At 39.5% G+C, this 26336-nt stretch overlaps 1 protein-coding gene across 1 annotated transcript in view; it reads right to left on the reverse strand.

Annotated features, from left to right (window-relative positions):
* Positions 1-538: 538 nt before the first annotated feature.
* Positions 539-26336, reverse strand: part of CLMN (calmin) — a 99087-nt gene continuing 73289 nt past the window's right edge. Inside the window, exons 6-13 of the mRNA XM_048854008.2 lie at positions 24313-24503; positions 21968-22161; positions 20946-21028; positions 18079-19446; positions 16800-16981; positions 15853-15913; positions 13642-13709; positions 539-9487 (exon numbers count right to left, since the gene is read on the reverse strand). Of these exons, the coding sequence (XP_048709965.1) occupies positions 9334-9487; positions 13642-13709; positions 15853-15913; positions 16800-16981; positions 18079-19446; positions 20946-21028; positions 21968-22161; positions 24313-24503 (2301 nt within the window). The 3' untranslated portion in view covers positions 539-9333. The remainder of the gene's footprint in view (positions 9488-13641; positions 13710-15852; positions 15914-16799; positions 16982-18078; positions 19447-20945; positions 21029-21967; positions 22162-24312; positions 24504-26336) is intronic.

Genomic DNA, 26336 nt, shown 5'->3' on the forward strand with positions numbered 1-26336 from the left:
CCAGGCCCTGGTTCTCTGTGTTTCATTGTGCTTCTGCTACTTCCCCATCGCTGATGTTCTGCAAGAGAAGTGACTGGGGAACACTGTAAAATGGATCCATGCATCAGCTATTCACCTGTTGAGCCACCAGTTCAAATGCTTAAAATCATAAGTGAAAAGGAGCTCGATAAGTCTTATTGTAAAGCTGACATTTATCCACCTCTGCAAATGCATGATTCAGCAAAATTATTTCTGGAAGCTTACATAAGGCTTGTTGCCCCAATATACCTGATTCTACATGCTGGTAAACCTTCACCTTCCTAAACTCAACATCTACTCCTTTTTAAAAGTGACTGCGAGAGAAAAGTAGGCTCCCGTTTTCTAACAATCACTGTCTGTATGTTTTCGGCTTGTCAAACTGTCTCTTAAGATTTCTTTATAACAAGCCAATACAGTCTCTTAGCATGAAAATAACATTATTCGAAACAGAATGGTTTCTCCTGAAAAAGTAAATGTAGCACAGATATTTCTCAGCATGGGAAAATATGCAGACAACAGATACGTACAGAAATTTTGTCAGTTTATTTCAAAATTGGAGGTTTTATAAAATAAAATTTTAAACTATTCACTCTTGCATCCTAGTCTGATTACAGAGCAAATTTCCAAAAGTAATCTCTTTTTGCTATTTGTAGCAACTATACACAAAACATTTTAATTTCTCTTAATTTTTCCTTCACAAAAATCAGCTTTGAACGATAATTGCAAACATTCAGGGTGGAGCACTGACCAAGAAAATATTCAGAAGTATTTATATATAAACTTCATTGTCTTTTAAATACATATGTCCTTTTTAATACCATTTATAGTTTCAAATTCTCCTCGCTATTCAATAAAATGCAAGTGTGTGTGTGTCTATAAAAGAAACAGGGCCAAGTTGTGCACTCAGTTATCTCCCTGGAACAAGTCAATGGGGGTCTAGCAATCAGATCAGTGGAGTTGCATTAATGTAACCAAATTAAAGAATTTGACACAGTGAGGCTGCATAAGCTTTGTTATTAGGGGATATAGTTAAGACTTCTCCACAAATACAAACTGGATAATTTATTTATGAGAATCTCCAGCAAAGTATGATCAGGGCCATATATTTGAACAACTTACACAGAGTTGGTTTGATGGTGAGGCAGCAAACACATTTAAATAACCAGCATCCTTGATAATTAGCCAAAGAAAGGGAGCTAATTAAAAATAAATGTACATTCATTTAAGTTTGCTGATGTATGTTTACTCCTGGCACAAAAGTCCCTCTAACTCCTTCAGCAACCTAGCACTTTACATATTAAAATTTAAACTGGAAAACAGTAACAAAGGTAAGTTAAGTAAGTTCATCCTCATTTTACAGGTAAGAGTAAGATAGCTGAAAGTGTTGGCATACCTGAAGCACCAGTTAAGTTATGGCCCGTCAATTATAATGAGATCACAAAAGAAAGAAGATGGTCTGATTCTTATAATTAAAAACAGAAGGGTTTGACTAAACAAAATACATTATTCCATGTTCAAAAAAAAAAAAAAAAAGTGAAGAGACTGGATCACTGATTCCTAAGGATGGATTTAGTCATCGGGATGAGATTCTCCACCCGTCATCGTTTTGAGGGCACCTAACCAGACATTATTATTATTTATTTGTTACCATAGCACCAAGGAGTCCCAGTCATGGACTAGAACCTCATTGGGCTAGGCCCTGTACAAACACAAAACAATGAGTTGGGCCCCTCCCCAAAGAATTTACAAAAAGTCCCACTAAAACTAATGAGGCTACTTGTGGAGTAAGATACCACAGAACATGAGCAAGGTTATCAGAATCTGGTCCTTGTTCAATGGGCATGTTTTTGTATTCTCGTGAGGTGAAATTGTTTCCCATTCCCCGGCAGTAAAACCACAAATCAGGCTCTTAGTGCCATTTTATTTCCTTCTCATATAGAAGTTAAAAATATAGTAACCACCACTTAAAGGGTGATTTCATGTCCCTTAAGCAGAGATAGCTATTGCTAACGTAAGCCTAATGTTTCCTTCAGAGTGTGAAAATAAGGTGTAATTCTCATTTTCTTTTACCAGCAATAACCATTGGCTGGAAAGGGGACAGCAGAAATTCTACGGAAGAAGAAGGACGCTTTTTCTGACAAAGAGTTCAGAGTGAAAGAACAATGCTTTGATGGTCACTCAAGAAATGAACATGGCTTTAGCTCTTGAGAGTAAAGGGATCATCCAAGGTTCCTAAAAATAAGAAGCATGATTCCATTTCCCTCCCATGCCTTATTGTTGGGTTCTGTTTAAAATATGTGGGAAAGTATCATCAGAATGCCTAATTCATTTATATCATTTATTTAAATTAATACCTAAAGATCCACCCCTTCACTATACAGCTTTGGCAGTTTTGCGCTGTTAAAAAAAAAAGAAAACAAAACAAAACAAAAGTGCAACTCGTATTCTTATTGAAGAGAGGATTATAACAATTAAAAATTAGATGTCATTGAAGTAGCATTATCACTGACACACAGTATTGCTTCTTGAAAAAAAAAATTTTTTACTGCAGTGTTAAGGTGGCAAAGTAAATAAATAAGGACATTAGGAAATGGAAAATGTAAGGTTCCTACAGCAATGCTAACCTGTCCCACCTTCACTCCTGCATTTTGTGGGCTTTCAGATACCCACATAAACTGTGCAATCTTAATATTGCATTTGCACATTTTTGCATTTAATTTCCCTGTTTTTCTTCTCTTGTGGCTGGGGGGTGGGGGGAGAGAAGAGGTAAAAAGTCTCCATTAACTTGCTTGAAAGACTAAGGTTCTGATCCTGCAACTCTTATTCATGCAAACAAATCATCTTGTTCACACCAGGAGACTCACTGAACTGAGTGAGACTATTAAGTGAATAAGGACCTCAGTGAACTGGCTCTTAAAGTGGCAGGTGCTCTTATTCTGCATTATGGTATATGTACTTAAAATTGATTTAAAGCCACCATAAAGTTCTGATCTTGCAAGCTGCTGAATTCCAACATGTCCTATTGACTTCAATGGAAGTTGAGGACACTTAGATCTCATAGGACACACTCAGTGCCTTGGCAGGATTTAGCCCTAAATCCTTAAAGCTGTCACAGATTAATCGACTATTAGATTACATTGCTAAGTGCTCACTTATAAAAGACACCTATTTCTTTAAGGTCCTGGTCCTGCAATTGGATTAGTGCAGGTGAACTCCTGCACCTGCGTGAAGTCCCACTGAAATCAATGGGGCACTGTACATCTGTATAAAATCAGAATAAATTCATTGACATCAATAGAGTTATTCCGGATTTACATTCCTTTAGATGAGAGCAGTGTTTTGAGCAATGCATGGAAAATTTCAGCCCCAAAAAATGATTATTTTAAAAAGCTAAGGATGCAGTGAAGAAAAGTGGGTCATCACTTAGCCTATTTTGCAACCTTAACAACAAGTTTTACCACAAAACAAAAACTGTAAAGCATCTGTTTTAAAGATTGTATTGTATACAGTTTTATATGCTCATTCACCATATTTTTCAAGACTACTATTCATTGACTCACCTGACTCATATTTGCAGTTATTTTGTCATGTCTGTAAATTATGCATGAAATTGCATTACTTTTTTAATATTAATTTTCTCATGATTTACAATGATTAATAAGTATAACATTCATACAATTATACAGATACTCTTAAAATGTTTTTACAGCTTTCAAATATAGATAAAATAAATCACTGTGATACAAAATAATATTTCATCTTTAAAACAGTTTCTTAGCTGAACTTTTAAGCTTTCAATAAGATTCTGTAGACACTTCAATTACACTGTAGAAATTCCACTAAAATAAGTTTTAGAGCTCAATCCATCAAAAATATTGATGGTATTTAAAATGGGACTGTATTTTTTAAGGCTACACAAATGAAACTATTATGCATCACACCCATGTTGCTGACCCATTATTATCTATTTGGTGAGGGGTGAATTAATTTTCAGTTTGATAATGTGTATGCCTAATTTTGCAGCTGAAAGTGGAGTAAGAATCTGCCAGATAATTTGTATGAAATTTCCTCCTTAAATATCAAAACCTTTTTTATATAGGCCCAGATTATTAAAGGTAATTAGGCATTGCTGCACTCAGCGTCACAATGCCTAATTGATTTAGAGCCTACATATCATTTTCAAAAAGGATTTAGGCATACATGAGTCAAAATCTGAGGCCCCAATTCAGGAACACATCCCTGTTCAGGAAGGGCACTTAAGTAAGTACATGCCTAGGTTTAAGCGTATGCTTAAATGGTTCCCTGAATCAGGGCTTAGTTAAGTGCCTAAATATGGATTTGTGTGTCTAACTTTAGACACTCAGATTGATAACTTTGGCATCAGTGACTAGATCAATGTTACACAGCTAGGAACAGAATTGAAGAATCCTAGTCCTCTGCTTTAATCACCCACTTTTAATCTCTCCTCATTTCTGCCAACCTACATTCTTACTGCTGCTGACATTGCCCACCAGGTATTAAAACATCATATACCCCTGGCTAGTCCTGCATTCTTCAGGCAAAACTCTCATGAACTTAAATGGGAGTTTTTCCGAAGTAAAGACTTCAAGATCAGCCTCCCAGGTTGCAACATACCAATAGAGTACACAACATCTAATTACAGGTAAAATGCCTTGGTACATTTTAAGTATGCTGCATGTGGAATGAAGGGCTTCAGTGCTTAAATGGGTGCATTTGTGTCCAGTGCTGAGTATTCCAATAGACTGAGTGTTCCTTAAGGTGGGTGAGGTCATATCTTTTATTGGACCAACTTCTGTTGGTGAGAGAGACAAGCTTTCAAGCTACACGCAGCTCTTCTTCAGGTTGGGGAAAGGTACTAACAGTGTCACAGCTAAATACAAGATTGAACAGATGGTTTAGCATAAGTAGTTAGCACATAGGAGGCCCTTCAAGCTGAATTGTCCTGTTAACACCCCTGTAGTTTTAGGACAAAAAGGGGGGGTTAGTGGGTTACAGATTGTTCTATATAATAAGCCATAAATCCAGTGTCCCTATTAAGACCATGATTTTTAGTGTCTAGCAAAGTTATGAATTTAAGCTCCCAGGCTCATCTTTCAAAAGTGTTGTGCAGAGTTCCTTTGAGGATGAGGACTGATCAGTCAGATAAGGAGTTCCTTAAGGAGTTCATCAGAGGTTAATCACACCAGTAAGAATCACCTTTTGTTCTTTACTCTTGGTCCCCTTATTTAACAGCTGAATAATTTTGTAGCAGTGAAAACAGCTCAATAAATCCTGGGTCCATCTAGAACTGTACACATCCTATTAACACAAAGGGACATAACCCAAGCCCCACCTCTGTTCATGGGATAGCTTTGATAGCATTGTTTAATCTGAATGATCTGTTATTAACTGTATGATGTTTAAGACAACAGCTGCAGACTATATGAGGTTTAATCTGCATGATCTGTTGCTTGAGTAGATATCAATCAGTAGGGTGGAAAATAATATAGCTGTCCTTGTGGCCATGTATTTCCTGTCAAGGATGAAAGCTTATGTCCAAATAAATTTGTTAGTCTCTAAGGTGCCACAAGAACTCCTTGTTGTTTTTGCTTATACCGACTAACACGGCTACCACTATGAAAACAGACACTACTGGCATTAAGCTGTGTTATATAGTTTCTGAGTTATCATAATGATCTTTATGGATGACATTGTTTATTTCCTTGAGACATCCAATGAGCTCCTCAAGGTGAGATGAGGTTTTTGGGGAGGGATGTTTGGTTTCTTTGTTATAACAATGCCAGCTTTCTGAATATTTGGGAAACAGGAGATTATATCCAAGTTCCAAGCGATTTCTCTTGACGCTCAAGAGTCTTGGAAGAACCAGAAAGAGCATGATAAAATAACCTATTCAAGAATTTGTCATGAAGAGAAGGAGTCTCCCTGTAGCATTAACCAAATGTTACAGAGAAGTGAAGTCTTTTGCCCTAAATTACTGTATAGTGTTACTGTGTGTGTTAAACAGCTGCTATACTCTACCTCAGAGTTGGCTGCACTTCAGAAGTGGGTGCAGTGATTCTCATTGTGCAAAGTGATCCTTTTGGAGAAAATGTACTAGTTCAACACAAGATATTTATCTAAATATGAAGATTCCAGAATTGTAATTGTGTGGGTCACTGAAACCTAAAATGTTTGAGTCAGTGCGAAGTGATGGAAACATATGCAAGCATGGCTATGAGTTTTTCTTCTTCAGACTATCACCAGGTTCAACCATCACTGGAATTCGTGGCCTCTTACTGTCTATTTTTTATGTATTCAGCCATTTTGACTTCACAAATTACATCCGTTCAGCATACAACTATAGTAAGGCATGTACCTATGCCATGCCCAGAGTCCTAGTCCATTGTGATATCAGAGGTGACTCAACCAATCACTGCCCTTACACTACAGCTAACTTGCATCCAACAATTTGATTGGTTGTATAGGGAGACTGCACAGATGATGGATTACTTGGCCCAGCTGCCATACCCGTGCAACAGCACAGGCTTTTGGCCACCAGTTATTAAATAACCCATCAGACTTCAGGGATAGCTGCATGAAGTAAACGTCACAATACAAAAATCAGTTATTGTCCAATTGTTCAATCAACAAAAAACATACTCAGCTCACTGTCTGGTTTGTGGTACTTTTTTTTTTTCTTTTTAACAAAGGCAGTGAGACTTTATCCAGGATCCCCAGAGTTCCTCCAGAGAAGTGCCAGTTATGCGGGGACTTTTCTCAATTCTGTCATCTCTCTTCTAGAAATAGGCCTGAACCAAAAACTTTGGACCTACTTCCCCTCAAACTTTGGGTGAAGTCCAGATCTGAATCTGCTTCTCAAATTTATGGCTTGGACCCATCTCTACTCTCGTCTGATGTTGGCAAAGGACTAGAAGATCCTTATAATGGACAGACGGGAAGAGCCCAAGGGTGAAATCCTGGCTTCAGTGATATCAGTGGCAATATTCTTATTGACTTAAATGGGCCAGGATTTCACCCCAAGTGTTTAAACTATCATCCTATGCAGCATTATCCTCTAATCCTAATTGCACCTCCAAGATGAGGTGTTACTGAAAGAGGTAACAACAAGCTAATATCAAGAACCTATACAATAGTTTAGTGCAATATGCAACTAAGGAAATACTCAGCAGACAGCAAGCCTTTAACAACTTCAAAGCATATGCAAATGAAGTGCTTAACATTCAAGTACATATATATGCCCTGTCCCCAAAGAGCTTTTATTTAAGATGAGCACTAAAAATAGCATACTGAAAGGGAATCTTAAACATACAGCCTCTAATTATAAATACCTTTTATTCTAACAAAGTTGACTGCAAGCCCATGAAACACCTCTTTTTTTTTTTTTTTTTTATTATGAGGCACTCTGTGGTCTGATGTATGGATGTTCAAACTGAACCAGCAGCATTACACGTCCTCATCAGGGCATCGTGAAGTCAAAATGTGCCTGTGGTGGCAGATGACTACACCAGAAATACCATGGGTAGAAGTTATTGCTACTGCCAAGTAGGCGACCCCAAGCTTATACCTGATTCCCATTCTGGCTAAAAAGCTCAGTATAAGCTATAAAGGAATCACTGATGTCTTCACACATTTACTGTCCCATTTCTATGCTGTTTTTGATCAAAAGAATAAGACCAAATGCAAGCCAGGATTTTTGCTTTTTGTCTGGCGATAGGAGTCCCTTCATATGTACTCGAGATTTTCAGAGAGAAGAAATATAGACTGCCGACATTTTTCTGGATCTATTTCTCCAGTAGTCATTTCCCCCATTGATCTCAGTGCTTATAATCCTCTTGAGTTGCACTTTCACCTCAGAAGGTGACAAGCTGGGGTTTTTTTTTATTATTTTTGGTGTCTTCACAGGCAGGGTCTTCACATGATCTGATAAGTGCAATTCATTGATGCAGCTGATCCAGAGGCTGAATGTAAAGGACAAGGAAGTAGATAAATCAGCAGAAGAGGCAAGAGATCCAAACTGATGTTTTCCTTCTGCTTTGGAGTGAATGATTAACCATTTATTTTAGAGAGATGCTCCTTGAAAGATATTTTAGAGGGTGGCCTCTTTGTCAGTAGTGTATAAAAAGAAGAAATGTCAATAATCAAATATCCTCTATCAAAGTCTCTTCTTTCCTCCCTTTAAATCTCTTCTGGTAAGCAGCTACCTTGATTGTTCTTTTTTCACAGCCAATTTGCTAATATAGAGGGTACAATATCAAAAGATGAGAAGATGAGAAGACAGCAATAAATCTGAATTCAAAAGAAAACTTGCAGAAAAGACAAAGTTCATAATCATCACTTCATCTGTACCAAGGCTCAGAATAATGTTTCCTTGTACTTCGTTAATGGAAATTTATTAGCTCTCCTTCACCTTCATTCCAGACTTGGGGCAAGTTTTTCTGTTGTATATAGATTCTTATTCCTTGCTCATCACCATAGATTCTGAGTGCCTTCCAGTAATGCATGACTATACATCTATCATGTACTGTTTGTTCTCTCATATTATTCCCAGGAGAAGTGTGTGCAACAGAGTATCTTGTTTTGGTAGCATTTTAGGTTTTTAATAAATATAGCAAGATTTATATTTGCAATTCCTCTACCCAGACACAGTAACAATATGGGCCAAATTCTGATCTCAGTTACGCTGGTGTAATTCTGATGCAATTTCACTGAAGTCAATGAAGTTATAGGTGCAACTGAGATCAGCATCTGCTCCCATGTGTTTGAAAAGTCCTTTCAATTGAAAACAAAACACATGATGGAAGAATAATTGATGGAGGAAGGTTAAGCTTCTTCTACTGGAAATACAGAAAAGATCTTATTTCAAGCCCTGCCCATGTGGATGACCAAGCTTTGACACGAAGTCACACATTACCCTTCTTTCACAGCTACATGGCCCTAGGTAAATAAGTGTAGCCAGAGGAACAATTTTTGAAGAACCATTTTTGAAGAGTGGAGCTCTAAATCATCTGTGTCTCTAATAATAATTATCCATTTTATTTAGCATTTTATAAAGCAAGGCACAAATGTACAAAATTTTCATATATATCTATATCTATATATATATCTACACAATGTCACAATATAAAATGTGCTACAACATTATAAATAGCACAATAGTAAGTTAAGACTAATCTTTGTATCAGCTTTAAAATCAGGCCCTATATTTGTCTGTGCTTCACCTGAAGGAACCGATTTATATGCATACACATGAAAAAATCAAGCCACTGTCTTTTATTATTCCCACACTCACAGAGATCAAAGTTTGTTGCTAACAAGATGCGGAAGGAGCAACAGGCAGTAGACCAGCACCCAGAGGAAAACAATGAAGTAAAATAACTCGGGTTGCTCTACACATGGAGGTTCAGAAGGTGGAATAGCATTCTCTGGAGCCTCTAAGTCTTTTTTCTTCCTACAAAAATGGATGAGAGAGAGGTTGGGTTGGGGGAGGAAAACAACTGTAAAAGTGCAGTGGATTGACTGCAGTTGTTGATGGAAAGATGGGCAGAACTGTAAGGCAGTAGTTCAATTAATCTTACAGTCCAGCCAGCTAGAGAGTGAGTCAGAACTGTGAGGCACACAAGGGGGTTGTGCAGTATCACTTCTTAGGATCCAATGCACACTACTGTTTTAAGCCTCTGACAACTTCAGGCTGATTCTCAGGTAGCATCAATCAGTGCAACTCCCACTGAAGTCACTGGAGTTATGCCAATTTATGTCAGTTGAGGTTCCACCCCTAATTGTAAACACCTATGAATATTGGGCAATGTTCAAATACGGATTTTTAATTGAAACAAAGCTAAGATTTTCAGAAATTGTGAATGACATTGGGTGTCCAACTTGAGACATCTTAAAGGGACTTCATTTTCACAGGGTAGAACCACAACTGATTTTGAAAATCAGATCCCATTCCGGTTTCTGAAGAAGGGCACTCACAAATCACTAGTCACTTCTGAAAATGCCCTCTGAAAAGGGTCTCAAACACTTGAGTAATGAAGCCATTTATTTTGAAAGTTCTTGCCCACGTAGGTTTTGAAGAATTTAATTATACATTGATAACATACATTGGAAATCTTTTCTTGAGGGCGGGTGGATTCTCTGATGCTATTTGGTCAAAGTTCTCAAAAGTCTGAAATGAAATTTAAAGACTAACAAGAGAAACTCCAACACAGGAGCCAGCAAACAGAGCTGTAAACACGGGAGTTTGAGTGGGAGTTTGCAAGGAAGAATAAGAGAGGCAGACAGAGGAACAGACAGGCTACTGAAGGGTGTGTGGTGTTCTGGCACTCGTTGGGGGTTTGTTTTTGCTCTGGGTGGTGGTGGTTTGGTTTGGTCTGTGTTCCTTGGACTAACAGGACTTAGATGGGAAGGCTATGACAGATACAGAGGCAGCAGTGGTAGTGACCCAAGCAGTGGAAGACACAATGAGGATGACTGGATGTAGAAGCTGCGGCATATACATGATCCTGGAGGGGGTACCTGAAAAGAGTTTCGTCTGCATGAAGTGCTGCCTGGTAGAGCTGATGGAGGAAAAGATCCGAGGATTGGAGATGCAGGTGGAAACTCTGATTGAGTTTAGAAGGAGGTTCGAACAGATATTGGAGCAAAGACATGAGGAGGCTGAAGGGAAAAGCTCAGACTTGCAGATGGAAGCAGGACCAAAGAACTCTGAGGGGAGACTGCTGGGTGAGGAAAGTGGACAGTGGAAGCGTGTGACTAAGAGAAGCAGGAAAAGATGGGCTAGTGAAGGAGAAATAAAGCTCAGGAACAGGTTTACAGAGTTGGAAAATGAATAAGGGGCACAGCAGGTGCTCACTGAAGGTGAGAGGGCAAGGAAGAAGAGAAGAGCAGATAGTCTTATAGGAAGAGGGGAAGAGTCAATGGAGAAAACACCACCAAATATGAGCCCGAGGAGGATACGGGATGGGTTGCAGAGGATTGCAAGGGAGAATAGAAATCAAGAGGACTTGCAGCCAGAGAGAACAGGGGATAGACCAAAGAATCGCACCATCACCAGGAAAAGGCAGATCTACATGACTGGGGACTCCTTATTGAGAAGGACAGGCCTGTAACCAGAGCTGATCCAGAGAACAGAAGGGTGTGCTGTCTGCCGGGTGCTAAGATACAGGACGTGGACCTGAGGCTGAAGAGGATTCTAATGGGAGTAGGAAAGAATCCACTGATTGTCCTTCATGTGGGAACAAATGATACGGGTAGATTCTCGCTGGAACTGGGATCTGATTTGGATATTGATAGAGACCTCTTTAATGTTTGTAATGAAGTAAATACTAATGGGAATTGTGTGATCATGGGAGACCTTAACTTCCCAGATATAGACTGGAGGACAAGTGCTAGTAATAATAATAGGGCTCAGATTTCCCTAGATGCGATAGCTGATGGATTCCTTCGTCCAGTAGTTGTTGAACCAATGAGAGGAGATGCAATTTTAGATTTGGTTTTGGTGAGTAGTGAGGACCTCATAGAAGAAATGGTTGTAGGGGACAACCTTGGTTCAAGCGATCCTGAGCTAATTCAGTTCAAACTAAATGGAAGGATAAACAAAAAGAGATCTTTGACTAGGGTTTTTGATTTCAAAAGGGCTAACTTTAAAAAATTAAGGAAATTAGTTGGGGAAGTGGATTGGACTAAAGAACTTGTGGATCTAAAGGCAGGAGGAGGCCTGGAATTACTTCAAGTCAAAGTTGCAGAAACTATCAGAAGCCTGCATCCCAAGAAAGGGGGGAAAATTCATAGGCAGGAGTTGTAGACCAACCTGAATGAGCAGGCATCTCAGAGAGGTGATTAAGAAAAAGCAGAAAGCCTACAAGGAGTGGAAGATGGGAGGGATCAGCAAGGAAAGCTACCTTATTGAGGTCAGAATATGTAGGGATAAAGTGAGAAAGGTCAAAAGCCATGTAGAGTTGGACCTTGCAAAAGGAATTAAAACCAATAGTAAAAGGTTCTATAGCCATATAAATAAGAAGAAAACAAAGAAAGAAGAAGTGGGACCGCTAAACACTGAGGATGGAGTTGAGGTTAAGGCTAATCTATGCATGGCCCAATATCTAAACAAATACTTTACGTCAGTCTTTAATGAGGCTAATGAGGAGCTTAGGGATAATGGTAGGATGACAAATGGGAATGAGGATATGGAGGTAGATATTACCACATCCGAGGTAGAAGCCAAACTCAAATAGCTTAATGGGACTAAATCGGGGGGCCCAGATAATCCTCATCCAAGAATATTAAAGAAACTGGCACATGAAATTGCAAGCCCATTAGCAAGAATTTTTAATGAATCTGTAAACTCAGGGGTTGTACTGTATGACTGGAGAATTGCTAACATAGTTCCTATTTTTAAGAAAGGGAAAAAAAGTAATCCGGGTAACTTCCTCTGCAGCATGGGACTCGGGTCACTTGCTGGAGGATTCTCTGCACCTTGAAGGCTTTAAACCACGATTTGAGGACTTCAATAGCTCAGACATAGATTAGGGGTTTGTTACAGGAGTGGGTGGGTGTGATTCTGTGGCCTGCGATCATAATGGTCCCTTTTGACCTTAAAGTCTATAATTTGCAAACTGGGAGATTTCATTGGTCCTGTAATTCAAAACACCACCACCACTTGCAACTTAGATGGAGCTTTTCATCTTCAAAGTGCCATAATTAAATCAGCAGAGACAGCAAACCATCCACATTTTACTAATGTGAACACAGCATCTTCTTCAGTGTGGTTCTTTTTAAATTTTAACTTTGAATAAATTTGCCAGTTTTTCAATGAAATATCCCCCTATGTTCTCTTTTGTTTTTGAAGTAATTCTGCAGATTGGCTTTCATTCTTCTTACTGAAAATCTGATTGGATATCAAAGGCAGTAAGTTTCATGCTAGTTTTGCAAACAGTTATAATGTAATATGTTGTTTACACCATTTTCAGAAGGTCTGGCGCTATCAATCATGTAAGTGAGAACTGGACACTCCTGTTTCCAATAGCATTTTTGCGTGTTTTCCGTAATTGACTCCTGTAACCACTAATTATGAGCCAAATTCTGGCTCCACTCAAGTCAATGCAAAACCCCCTTTGGCCTCAAGTAGAGGCCTTATCTACACTGTAACTGCACTCCTGCAAAGTCGTCCCAGGGCAGACAAGGCCATGCACTGGCTGTAACAGTTTCCTAGGGACCACTGGCCCAGGATCATTGGAGCACATCACATTTTAACTCTACCCTCTCCCATTCTTTCCTTGCCCTGGAATGTCCCCTCCACCAAATGTGGTATTCTGTTGGCTCATGGGGGAATCCTCAGCTGCCCAATTAACACAGCTCTAAGTCTCCCTTGCTATGTGTAAAGATCTAGCCAAGGCTGACAATCTGCTACCGTATATCTATACTGACCAAAGTTTGTACTTCAGACCCATGAGGAGTTATGTTGAATCCTATTCCCTGCCAGTGCCTATAATTTTCTAAAGTGTACATCAGTCTCAACCACTGCAAAATAGTTCTGAATCTCACTTTAGAACGCATGTACAAGATTCTACAAGTCTTAGATGCCGTGAAAAAGACACTACCCACCTGATAATTAACAGATTTGTGCTTTCATTCACATCTGTGTTCTTCTGTTTGTTTTCACTAATGTATTCCTAAAATTACATATTTATAAACAAAAATACAATGAAAAAAGTCAAATGGCTCTTAAACAAACATCAAAGACAGCGACAAAGACAGCAGCTGATTTTAAGTTATGTACAAAAATCTTTCTAAATTTTACTCCAACAAAATGAGATTTGGCTTCTAATACATTCCCGTTGCAAAATATTGGAAGCAACAATGCCTGTGATATCAACAATAGTGAAACACAAACAGTCACAGACATTGCTGTTTCCAATATTTTGTATTCACAGTGGGTGAAATCCTCTTTGCTTGCACACACTTTGAGTCGCTGAGTTTTATGGATGAAGTGTGTGCATTAAATCCTGGCTCCACTGAAATCAATGACAAAATTCCTATTGACTTCAGGAAGTTCTGGATTTCACCTTGTGTTTGGGAGAGCCACAGTCCCAGCCCAAAAAGGTGAAATGCAGCTACAACATCACCTATTGCCTCTCTGTGCCACAGACATCAATCTAGGGCCCAGTGAAGTAATGAACATCTCTTGAGAGAACAAGACGAACCACGTCTACCACTGTGTTCTATTGTGCTATTAATTTCAGTGGCGTAGGACTGAGCCATCAGTCCAGTGGCATGATGCAACAAGCAATGCAGGTTTGAAGCAATAAACCCAATCCTGTGAGGTACTTATGAAATGCTCAGCAATTTGCAGGACGGGTCATAAATGAGGTATTGGGAGGCTACTGCACATAAGATACAGAGCATACATCATGTTCCTTGCTATTTACTGAAAGCAGAAAGTGTCACTGCAGAATTAAAGAAAACTCACTATGCAAAGAATTGCAACCTCAGTGAAGTGTCGAGTCACTGACTGCTTCAGAAATATTGAAATTACAATGTAGTCCCCAAATTATAATTTGTATAATTGCATGATTAGACATTCCTTTGTGGATATTCTTAATGACACAAGGTTTGATTAAAAACAATGAGGAGTACTTGTGGCACCTTAGAGACTTAAATTTATTTGGGCATAAGCTTTCGTGGGCTAAAACCCACTTCATCAGATGCATGGAGTGGAAAATACAGTAGGCAGGTATATATACACAGTACATGAAAAGATGGGATAGGTTCCTGGGTAGTGTTTTTGTTGTGTGGTGTGTAGTTGCTGGTAACAAACCCCTGCAACAAACCCAGTTGCCAACTCTGTCCAAATACTATTCAAGGGACACCATCATAGGACCTAACCACATCAGCCACACCATCAGGGGCTTGTTCACCTGCACATCTACCAATGTGATATATGCCATCATGTGCCAGCAATGCCCCTCTACCATGTACATTGGCCAAACTGGACAGTCTCTATGCAAAAGAATAAATGGACACAAATCAGATGTCACGAATTATAACATTCAAAAAACAGTTGGAGAACACTTCAATCTCCCTGGACTTCAAAGACAGACAGATTCCAATGAGAAACTGCAGAACTGAAATTAATTTGCAAACTGGACACCATCAAATTAGGCCTGAATAAAGACTGGGAGTAGGTGAGTCACTACAAAAAATAATTTCCCCATACTAATTTCCCCCTACTGTTACTCACACCTTCTTGTCAACTGTTTGAAACAGGCCATCCTGATTACATTGCCCTCATTACCACTACAAAAGTGATTTTTCCTCCCTTGGTATTCTACTGTTGAGAATAGCCCACTTCCACTTTAATTGAATTGTCTCGTTAGCACTGAACCCCCACTTGGTAAGGTAACTCCCATCTTTTCATGTACTGTGTATATATACCTGCCTACTGTATTTTCCACTCCATGCATCTGATGAAAGCCATGAAAGCTTATGCCCAAATACATTTGTTAGTCTCTAAGGTGCCACAAAGTACTCCTAGTTGTTTTTGCTGATACAGACTAACACGGCTACCACTCTGAAAGGTTTGATTAAAAATTGTTTGTGTTTTCCTTTAAAGCTTTTATTTATTCCTAATGTCTTAGTTCTTAAACCAGAAATTCTATGACTTTCATTTAATCAACAGGTTTATATTTGGTTGTGTTTGAGCAATCACATATAATTACTTTTTATAATTAGCAGTCTACCATTTACGAGGCCTGTGATTTTAGGAGATAATTAGAAGTAGTGAATGGGACACACTACATTTTTCCTCATACTAACCTTTTCAGTGGGATTAGGAATCCTTTTTCGGAGGTAAACATTGGAGTCGCTATAGCTAACCCTGCAAAGTAAATAAAAATAAACTTTAATTTCACAGAGCCAAATTTTCACAAGGGCTTTTACTTCAACAGATGCTCCTGCAATTTTATGTACGTCATCTTCAGGATATGCAAAACCTCAAATACACATTCAAATCCATGTTTTTATGCGCACAAAATGTTCAGGTGCAATTTCAGAGGCTGCTTTGGAAAATCTGGCCATGATATGAAAAACTAGCGACATTCCACTTTGAATTATTTCTGAAAAGCAATATCTTGATAGATGTTGAAGGTGCACAAACCCCATTAGCTTGAAGTGAGACTATATCCCTAAACCGTTACCATTTGTGCTCTGTTTTCTTTTTTGAACTTATTTTATCATGAAAGGTACTAGAATGGTGGTTAAAAAGCTTGGAGAAACTGAGTTAATGGGATTCTGGAAGTGGATTTCTATTGAGTTTGTTGCAGCTCTGATTAAACTGTTCACCAAAACGAGCACAAATCCATTTTTGTTCAAATATATTCCCTTGCACCTAAACTAATACTCAAAAGAAACAGGAGTGAGAGTTAGCTGAATGTTTCAATCATATATGTATAGATATAATTTGGAACATCAACCATTAAAGTAGTACAGTGGTCACAGTGTCAGTGGTTTTCTCTCAACTGTAAGTACAGCACAGTTGTGTATTAAACATGTTTAGGAATTTCTTTGCATGTGTAGACAAATCCAGTTGTGTAATGACAACGTCACATTGTTACTGGTTCCCCCAACACATTTGTGACTGTAACATAGACAAGCCCAGTGGGGATAACATGTACTAGCTAAATGAGATTTGTTCAGAAACATACTACCGAAAAACAATTTCACATCAAGGCATATTGAAGACTCTATAAAAGTTAATTAGTTACCTGGAAAACTCCTGATAACCAGTGATTTCTTCTTTTTGTTTATCAGGTAACTGTGGAGTCCCCGTTTCTAAAGTCTGAAAGTTTTCTGCTTGGATCACATTTTTCTTTTTTTCCTTCCTTTTACTGCTTATTTCTGATCTCAACATTGCTGACGATGTATCCTCCAACTGGTTTACCGTGACCTGTTTTAAAAAAGAGAGAGATTTTCCATTAGACAATGACAAAAATAAATACAGCTCTGCTATGATCCAGCTTTCAGATGTCTAATGTCTAGTCTGCTCTCCATAGCAATGAATTGCATTTAATGCATAAAGATCTCACTCAACAGGATAAAAAATATAGTGCTTCTTAGTAAGCAAGTTGTTGCTTAAATGTTGAATGGGGCACATAGGGCTACATCATGCTACCAGTTCTTAAATAAAACTCCTCATTTCTTTCAAAGTGGAATTTTGTATAAGAAATCATGGCACAACATGGCCCCTGGAAAGGATCACTTCAGAATAAGTGTGTCCACATAGTGAATTAGATTGGTGTATCACTTTAACTATACCAGTGTAATTATAACAGTATAGCTGGTACAAGCCTTAACTTTACTCGTGTGATTAGTCCCACTCAAGTTAATATGACTACTTGTGTGAGTAAAGTTACTCAAGTGTGAGAGGTTTCAGAGGAACAGCCGTGTTAGTCTGTATTCGCAAAAAGAAAAGGAGGACTTGTGGCACCTTAGAGACTAACCAATTTATTTGAGCATGAGCTTTCGTGAGCTACAGCTCAGTCTCTAAGGTGCCACAAGTACTCCTTTTCTTCAAGTGTGAGAGTGTTTGCAGGTGCAGGCCCTTAGATTTATGCGTTTTAGGGCAGGAATTGTCTTCACTTGTATGTTGTGTATAGCAAGCATGCCGTTGCCCCTCAACAGCAACAGCTGTAATACCTAGGAGCCATCCCAATGACAGAAGGTTTATAAGCCAATATGATCACAATGTCAGCTAGACAGACACATTAGACAGTTATTTTAAATGCTGGTGGTATCCCATGAAAAATTCTCATTTAGCTAGTAGTATTAGGGCTCATATTATATGGCCTGCAGCTGTTATGAGAACATCACACATGAGCCAATCTGACATTCCATCCAGCAGAGGGCAGTGGTAAACAATGTTTTGGGAGAACAGACATAGCATATTTACTACAATTATTCAAAAGTCTTGTAGTAAAATTAAGGTGTTGGGGCCAACTTATACAAGCAAGTAGATGGCTGAAATTTAAAAATCAAGATGAGTACCTCAGGATTTTCTGGATTTGTAGAATCTTGAGAGTTTGTGGATATACTGGTGTCTTCCTTGAGTTCCACATTCGTTCCTGTTAGGGCAGCCTGTACTTTTTCAGAGAAGGACTTAGTGGGACTCTCAGGATCCGCTTTCTCCTCTTCCGTGTCCTCAGCATCCATTTCTGCTGGAGAGACACTCAGGTTGGTTTGCAGACGTGGCTCCAGAATGCCTCCTTCATTGTTTAGTACCAATGGCTCCCCTTCATGCAAATAATTCATTGATAGCTCACCACAGATTTTGCTGTTTTCAGAAACATAAGAGGCAGGACTAGGCTTAGCAAAAGCTTCCAAAACTGCTGATATGGGAACATTGTAATGTGGATAGTAGAAAAGATCGTGTGGAATTACAGAAACTTTCAAAGAATTTGGTGACATTTTAGCTGAAGATCCACCTTCACTATGAATATCAAGATTCTCAGGAATTTTTGTAACTGGTGGGGTTGAATTTTCAGATTTGCAGGACAAAGATATTTCCATTTGACCTTTGAGATCAGAATCCTTGGGTAAACAACTGGTATCTTGTACTGTCTGAAAAACAGGTGATTGTTTTAGATGTTCATACCCATCTGGAAGTTTAGATATTTCTTCATCTAGTAGACACAAAACATATTTACATATATCCTCTTCTTTGGAAGCATTTTCCTGTAGAAAAGTTGAAGTTATGGGTTCAGTGTTTTCTACTAGATTTGTTGGTTCATTTGTATGTGCATCTGAAGTGCGAGATAATGGGCTCAAAGAACAACTATCCCATGTTTCGTTGACTAGTGAGTCCTTAATTTCATTGTTGCATTCAGGAGACATCTTTATGGTAAATTCTTTTTTAGAAAATGATTCTGAATCAACTGTGTCAGCAGCATTTTTCTGATCAGTCAAAACAGTTGCTGAAAGGTCATCATTCTGTTTCAGTTGATCATCAGATATGCTCCCTTCATTCTGAATCAGTTTATCACTAAGAACTTCCCAAGAGGAACTGGAGTCAAAACTGACAGATCCTGTAATCTGCAAAGAGGTAGGCCTCTGAAGTTCTTCTGCAGACAACAAAACCAATGACTCCTCTGAGACTCCCTGTGAATGACCTGGTAACGGTTGATTCAATTGGTCATTAACTTCTTCATGTGCAATTTCTGACTGGAGTTCCTCGGGCAAATCGTGGACACAAACCTTTGTAGGAGGAGAGTGGCTCCTTTCATGGTTAACAGTGTACGTACATTCTCCATTTTCATTCAATATCAAGATCTTGCCCTCTTGTTCTGAAGGTGTGTCTTTGATATGGACATATGTGGCTTCAACTGGGATTTTCTTATCAGGATCCGAAAAATCTTCCTGTAAAGGATGATATAGCATTAAACAGTAATTTACATATCACTTTACATTTTCAAATTGCTATAGAAAGAGTCATTAATCAACCCTTGTATCATCCTTTGAACTAGTCAAGTAATGATTGTCCCATTTTGTAAGTCAGGAAACTGAATTAACAAAGTTAAAGTGTACAAGGCCACAGAGCAAGTCCCTGGCACAGCCAGATTAGAATTCGGAGATCCCAGTTCTCAATCATTATTTCAATTCACCTCTCCATGCGGCCTCTATGGGGATAGCTGCTTTAAATATATATTAAATACAGAAACTGGAGTAAAATAAACCAAAGAGTCCACTAAATCTATTGTAGCCCATATTGATCTGCTAGTCTGATTTTTTTATTTACAGTCTGAGCTGGGCAGTTTATCTGAAAAGTAGGAAGAAATTTGAGGTTTTTTTCCCCTCACGCATAAAATACAATTAACGAAGCTTAAAAATTGATGGTGTAAAACATAAGTAGCATGAATAATGCAACTGGAGACTTTATTAAACATAAATCTGAAGAAAACTAGTAGCAAAGTAACTTGAATGTGTAAGAGCTGCATTTTTATCTGTATGCTACTTGAGGAAAAACAAGAAAACTATCATCCTGCTTCTCGTGGGGAACAAACGTCCTTGGAATCTCCTTTTCATACCAAAAAGGTGTAATTTAAATTAGTGATGACCAACCTCAAGAGGTCTGAGGTTCGGATAAGCCCTGAAATGTCTGGCTGCTTATACAGATCTAAATGTGATCTCCCCAGTTCCTACTTCGCTCTCATTCTTTTCAGGTCTTTGAATGACTCCCATCCTTTAATTTCCTTTCCTCTGTTCCACTACAAACTCCTCTACCAGAGCCCCAGAAGGCCCTCTCCATCCCACACATGAAATGTGCTTATCTACCAGCTCTGTCCCATAAATTCCAAACGGGCCCCTTATCAAAGGTAAGGTCTGTAGTGAAATCATGGTCCCACTGAAGTCAATTGAAGTTTTTTCCACTGACTTCAGTGGGACCATTATTTCACCTCTGCGGTCTTGAATCTGGTACTATGTCTTTTGAGCAAGATCACCAATCTGAGCTCAGATCTCATGAGATTTGAAGACAGAAACCAGTCCAACAAAGTCTGCCAAATTGTCTAAAATCCGGGGGTAGATTTTAGCACAAGGATAAAGCCTATTAAGGTTCAGGGATGAGAAAGGAGTGGGGTAGTACTTATTTGAATTGATCCTAACTTTTGTAAAACAGCTTTGGGTTTAATGTTTGGATTGAGTCTTATTTTCTCCAAAGCAGTTTAATGGCCCCAACTTAAAACCTAAGGTATCGGATCAGACAAACAGAATAGGAAGCATTAAAATATGATATGGCTTTTAAACCACTTGAAATAAATTGTTTGTAATAGTTCTGAAGGTAAAAATGAGAACATATATCTGACTTCAAGGATGCCATGACAAATTATGAAAATGTACTTTATGAAAGAAAAGCGTACCCCTTCTGTCTCTTGGAAATGCTCCAGAAATTGTGCCACATATGTCATAATTGATTGTTCATCAGGTGACTCAACCATTATATCTGTGGAGAAAAAACACAAAGCACTGGACTCTTAAATACTGAAAGAGGACTTGCACAGAAATGGGCCTTCAGAGGCATATCCTACTTTTAGGATTCAAGGTAGAAACATTCTTATGAAAACCCAGACTTATTATTTTATTTTTGAGGAGAGAAGGCAGAATCCTCTTAATTGTTGATGGAACCCAGAGGATGCCTCAGTGTCCTCCACTTTAATACCCTTCCCCCGCTCCCCAAACTCAAACGAGTCCTAGGTCAGGGTCACCCTTCTTAGGATATTCCCATCGTAGCCTGACAGTGCTGCTCTTTCACCAGCAAGAGGTTTTGTTGAGTGACAGGCAGTGATTTGTTTCCAGTGAGAAAGCCAGGGATATTCTATTCCTCTAAATGGGTACCACTTGCACGCAGGCATCTGTCCACTTGCCATCAATTGCAGGATCGAGGTCCAGCTTCAATTTAGGCTTGAATCAGACAGAATAGGGACAGGTATTACAGTAGAAGTTTCATTTACTCAAGTAGAAAAAAAAATGGAAGAGGCAAGGAAAATTTAAAACTAAATTTAAGACCATTCAAAATAGGCAAAAAGGAAAAAAGGGAATTTTAGAATAAGCAAGGACAATTTAAAAGAAGGAACAGAGAGAAAATAACTGGAGCTAGCAAGACGTATGCCTACCATCATCCTGATCATTTTGCTAAGACGTATGCCTACCATCCTCCTGATCATTTTGCTCATGTACTGGATCCCTTTATCCCGCCCTTTGCTCATTTTGTCTTTTTAGATTGTAAGTACTTTGGGAAAAGGACTGCTTTTGTACAGTACCCAGCAAAATGGGGACCCAATACTGACTAAAGCTAATGGGAACTATTGCAATAAAAATAAAGAGTCATAAGTTTTTAATTATTTGACAGATGCACCAAGGAAGGCTGCTGCGAATGTGTTACCTTCTGGCTCCAGAAGTCTAGGAACACCAAGTTTATCTTGTGCTATGCTGAAAGCATCCTCTAAGTTTTCCCGGGCTGATTTCTCCAAAGCTCGCTTCATGTCTACCAAGTTGGAATTGATTGCTTTTATTATAGCTAAGAAAGCAAGGCCACTCCGCCAACTGCTGGCAAAATCTTGAACTGCAACACCATATCTACATTTTAAAAAAACAAAACAAATATATATTGTAGAAATATATATTAAAAACAACCACCACCACCACCACCACCACCACCCCACAACAAAAGCAGTGCCACCTTCTAAAACTCCTGAATTATAAATAAAGTTGTCTGGCTGTAGTCATTACAGGAGAGAGTTTCTTAGCTTTAGGACAGTAGGAAACGCTTTCATACAATATAAAGATTCACTGTAAGTTGAGCCAACAGTTTGGCTACCAACTTAGATCAACCTGCTTACAGGAAGTAGTTAACAAAAACAAAACCCACAAGTACTTAGCAACCGTATTTAACATTTACAAAACCAAATGTCTGAGTAATTACTGATTTTACTTTGCGATAGTGTTTTAATGCCATAGTATGGGAAAGGGGCCAACACATAAGCATGTTAAAACCTATCATAAATGAGTCACATTTTGTGTATACTTGGCCTTAAGTATAGAAATTTATGCCATGCAGGATAAAAAAAAATCCAGACTTGACAACTTTTGCATTTTCACAAGAACAAAAATGAAATACCACAAAGACAGAGAGTTCTGAAAGATTCACGGTTTAAAATGCTACAACCAAGTTTTCACTATCATTGTACTTTGCTGTTTCTTTCTATGGAAGCTATAAATGATTCATTTCCCAACCACTGATTTCTTTCCAAACTGTATTTCTGAGGGGCACTGAAAACACTATAGCCTTTGATTGCCTTGTTTATCGTTTCCTCATTGGTACTCCACAGTTATCAATGGTATCGGTCAGCGTCTTAGTTCTAGAAATAGGATTTATTCATTAACTTGTTCTTTCTCTGCTGTCTGGATTGGCAGCAGCTGATCACGAAACAACAGGCCAAATTCATCCCTGGTTCAATTCCACTGACTTCACTGGTCCAAGGGAGAAGATTTTTAGAACTGACCTTTTAATTTTGCATTTGCAATGTGGGCCCAAGTGTTCCCTTGTGTACAGCAAAGATTTGTACATGTCAATCCCTAATACCCAAATTAATGTAAGTGAATTTTGACCCATATGCCTTATATAAACTCTGGCTTTTTCTTTACCATTTCTTTATGATTCAGTGGGACTCTATGAAAAATCCAGAAGAGACCTCTGCACTGTAACAATTTTACACGAATTAATATTTTTGGCCTAAACTACTTGACATTGTCCCTGTCAGTAATATTTCATTTTAAATCATAACCTAGTTTTATTACAGAGTATCTTGAGATGCTAAGGTCAGATTAAGATGCAAATGTCACCAAAGTTCAAGGGAGTTTTTAATCCTTCATTTATATCTAATCTTTTGATTTACACAAAACACTCAATAGATTGCAAGCACCTCAGGACAGGGAATGAGTCTGCATCTGTGTCTTGCATACTGATTGCAGTTGACATATAATGCACAATATCGTGAAATCAGTGGTGGATTAGCTACTGGGCCAACGGGGCCCATCCCCAGGGGCCCCGGCCAATTCGGGGGGCCCTGAAAAATGGGAGCCCCTGAGCTCTGCCCCCTCCAACGCTCCAGCCGGGGAGCGGATACAGGACTTGGGGGCTTGCCCCGCTTTACCCCTCCCTGCTGCTCCAGCCAGGGAGCAGGGTGGGGACACGGGCTTGCCCCACTCCATCCCCCCACCCGGTGCTTCGGAGGGAGTGCAGGGTCAGGACGCAGAGGCTTGCCCTGCTCCGCCCACCTGGAGCTCCTGCCAGGGAGTGGCAGGAGCGTTGGGCGGGCAGAGCGGGGCAAGTCCCCGCACCCCAACCCCACTTCCTGGCTAGAGGGTGGGAGAGATGCGGGAGGACTGCAGGTAGAAGGGGTGGGGAGGGGCCCCCACTTGCTCTGGTTCGGGGCCCCATAACATCCTAATCCGTCCCTGCGTGAAATAAGGAAGATACAGGGCCTGATATTCTGCCAGTTTAAGTCAGTCAGTCAGTCAATTTAAACCACTGAAGATCTCACCCAAAATATAAAGTGCTCACTCTAAACCTGAACACACTAAAACAAGGAAGATCCTACAGCATGTGTTATTGTCATAGATTCCTCCCATGGACTAGAGGGAAATTAGTTTCAACCTCAGAAACAAACCCATTTGCAGCTGGTAAAACGGAGACTCTTCTAAGCTACCAAAAGGAGGTTGGCTTACTTTCTGGTTTTCCTTTGAACCCAGGTTAAAAGGGCTCTGATTGCTTTTCGCTGATCCTTCACTGAAACAGACATGCTTCTCTCTATATTAGGAGTGCTCGGGTGAGATGTGTCTGAGTCAGCCCCACTGGGCCCAGATGACAGGCTGGACGAGGAGGAGTTCCTATTGAGGTTGCCTGTCAGTTCTTTAATCTGCATTGAAAAAGGTAAACCACAAGGTATTTCAATTCGATACAGACATTCAATCATCCATAAATCCTGCTTTCAGGAAAAGTAACTCTTTTGTTTCCTCTGAAATTCAGTTAACAGTCTAATTATAGGTCTGTGCATTAAAGAATTCAGCAACAACTACACCGACCAGAATAGACCTAACTAGCAGCACCCTTGTTGGCAGTCTCAACAGAGATGTTAAGACTGATGGGCAAGGATTCATGCAGTGTTGTTGTAGCCATGTCGGTATTAGAGAGAAAGTGGGTGAGGTAATATCTTTTATTTGACCAACTTCTGTTGGTCCAAGAAACAAGCTTTCAAGGTTACACAGAGCTCAGGTCTGGCAAGGATACAGATATTAGTTTACAGGCCTGGTTGAAAATTTTAAAACAAAAAAAATTGTCCAATGAAAACGCATTTTCCCACAGAAATAAAAGATTTCTGTTGGAAAAGATAGATTTTGGTAGAATTTCCTGTTGAGAAAATCTAAATGAAATGCTAACCAGAGGGGATGGGTTACTTTGCTTTTTAATAATGAGTTCTTCAAGATGTGCTGTCCATATGCATAATAGTGCACTTCAGGTTGTGCATGTGCTCCATGCATCCAGAGCCAGAAATTTTTCTCTAGCAGTGTTCATCTGGGCCATGCATGGTCTCCCCACACTCCACACCATGGAGATAAAGGAGGCAGCCAGACCACTGCCATCTTAGTTCCCTCTCTGCCACCAGTTCCAGTAGAGGGTGAACAGGCAGTGGGGAAAGAGGGTGGGTAGTACACTGCAAATGCCAAAGAACTCAAGTGGCAACAAGGTGAGTAACTGGTCCTTCAAGTGATTGTTCCTATGTGCAGTGCACAAAGAATGTCTCTTTCACGGAGATGGGTGCCTGAAATCCTATGACACAACAGATTGCAGACTGAACTGCCCTGCCCAAAGTAGTATCAGAAACAGCTGCTTCCACCAGTGCATATTGTCTAGCAAAGGTGTGAACAGAACTCCAGGCTGCTGCTCTTTAGATGTCAGTAGTAGGGACAACTTTAAGGGAAACTACTCATGCTGCCTGAGCTCTTGTCAAATGTGTTCTCACATTGCCTTTGAGAGGGATATTGTTCATCTCATAGCAGAGTAGGATGCATCCGGAGATCCATTATGCCAGCCTCAGGGAGAAAATGGCCTCTCTTTTCATTTGTTCCACCAATGATACAGAGAGCCTAGGAGACTTTTGAAATGATTTTGTCCTTTGGGAGGTAAAAGGCAAGAGTTCTAGGCATATCCATTGAGAGTCACACCACATCTTCCCTGCTACAGTGAGGTTTAGGATAAAGCACCAGTAGCTGGATACTTTGGTTAAGATGAAAGTCCAACACCACCTTCAGAAAGAACTTTGGATGCAGTCTCATGGATACTTCACCCTTGAGAAAAACTGTATTGAGAGGGGGGTCTGCCAGGAGCCCCCGATATTCCCTAACTCTCCTGGCCAAAGTGATAGCAACTGAAAATTCTACCTTCATAGAGAGAAGTAGCAGACAGGAATCTAGAGGCTTGAATGGCAACTTAGTCAGGGATGATAAAAAAAGTTAAAGTCCCAGGCTGGTACAGGTTTAGCCACTCTTGAAGAAATGGAAAAATTACGGGGTGAGAAAAAACAGAATAGGTAACTACCAGTGGATGAAAGGTGCTGAGGGCTGGCAGGTGTAATCTCGGGGGAACTTATAGTCATCAGCCAAATAGGCTTTTCGAACTACAACTTCCATCCAAACACCATGCCCTCAGATGAAGCGTGAGTGGGTTGGTGTGGTAAATCCTTCCCTAATTC

This window comes from Caretta caretta, chromosome 6 (assembly GCF_965140235.1).
Source record: "Caretta caretta isolate rCarCar2 chromosome 6, rCarCar1.hap1, whole genome shotgun sequence".
NCBI lineage: Eukaryota > Metazoa > Chordata > Testudines > Cheloniidae > Caretta > Caretta caretta.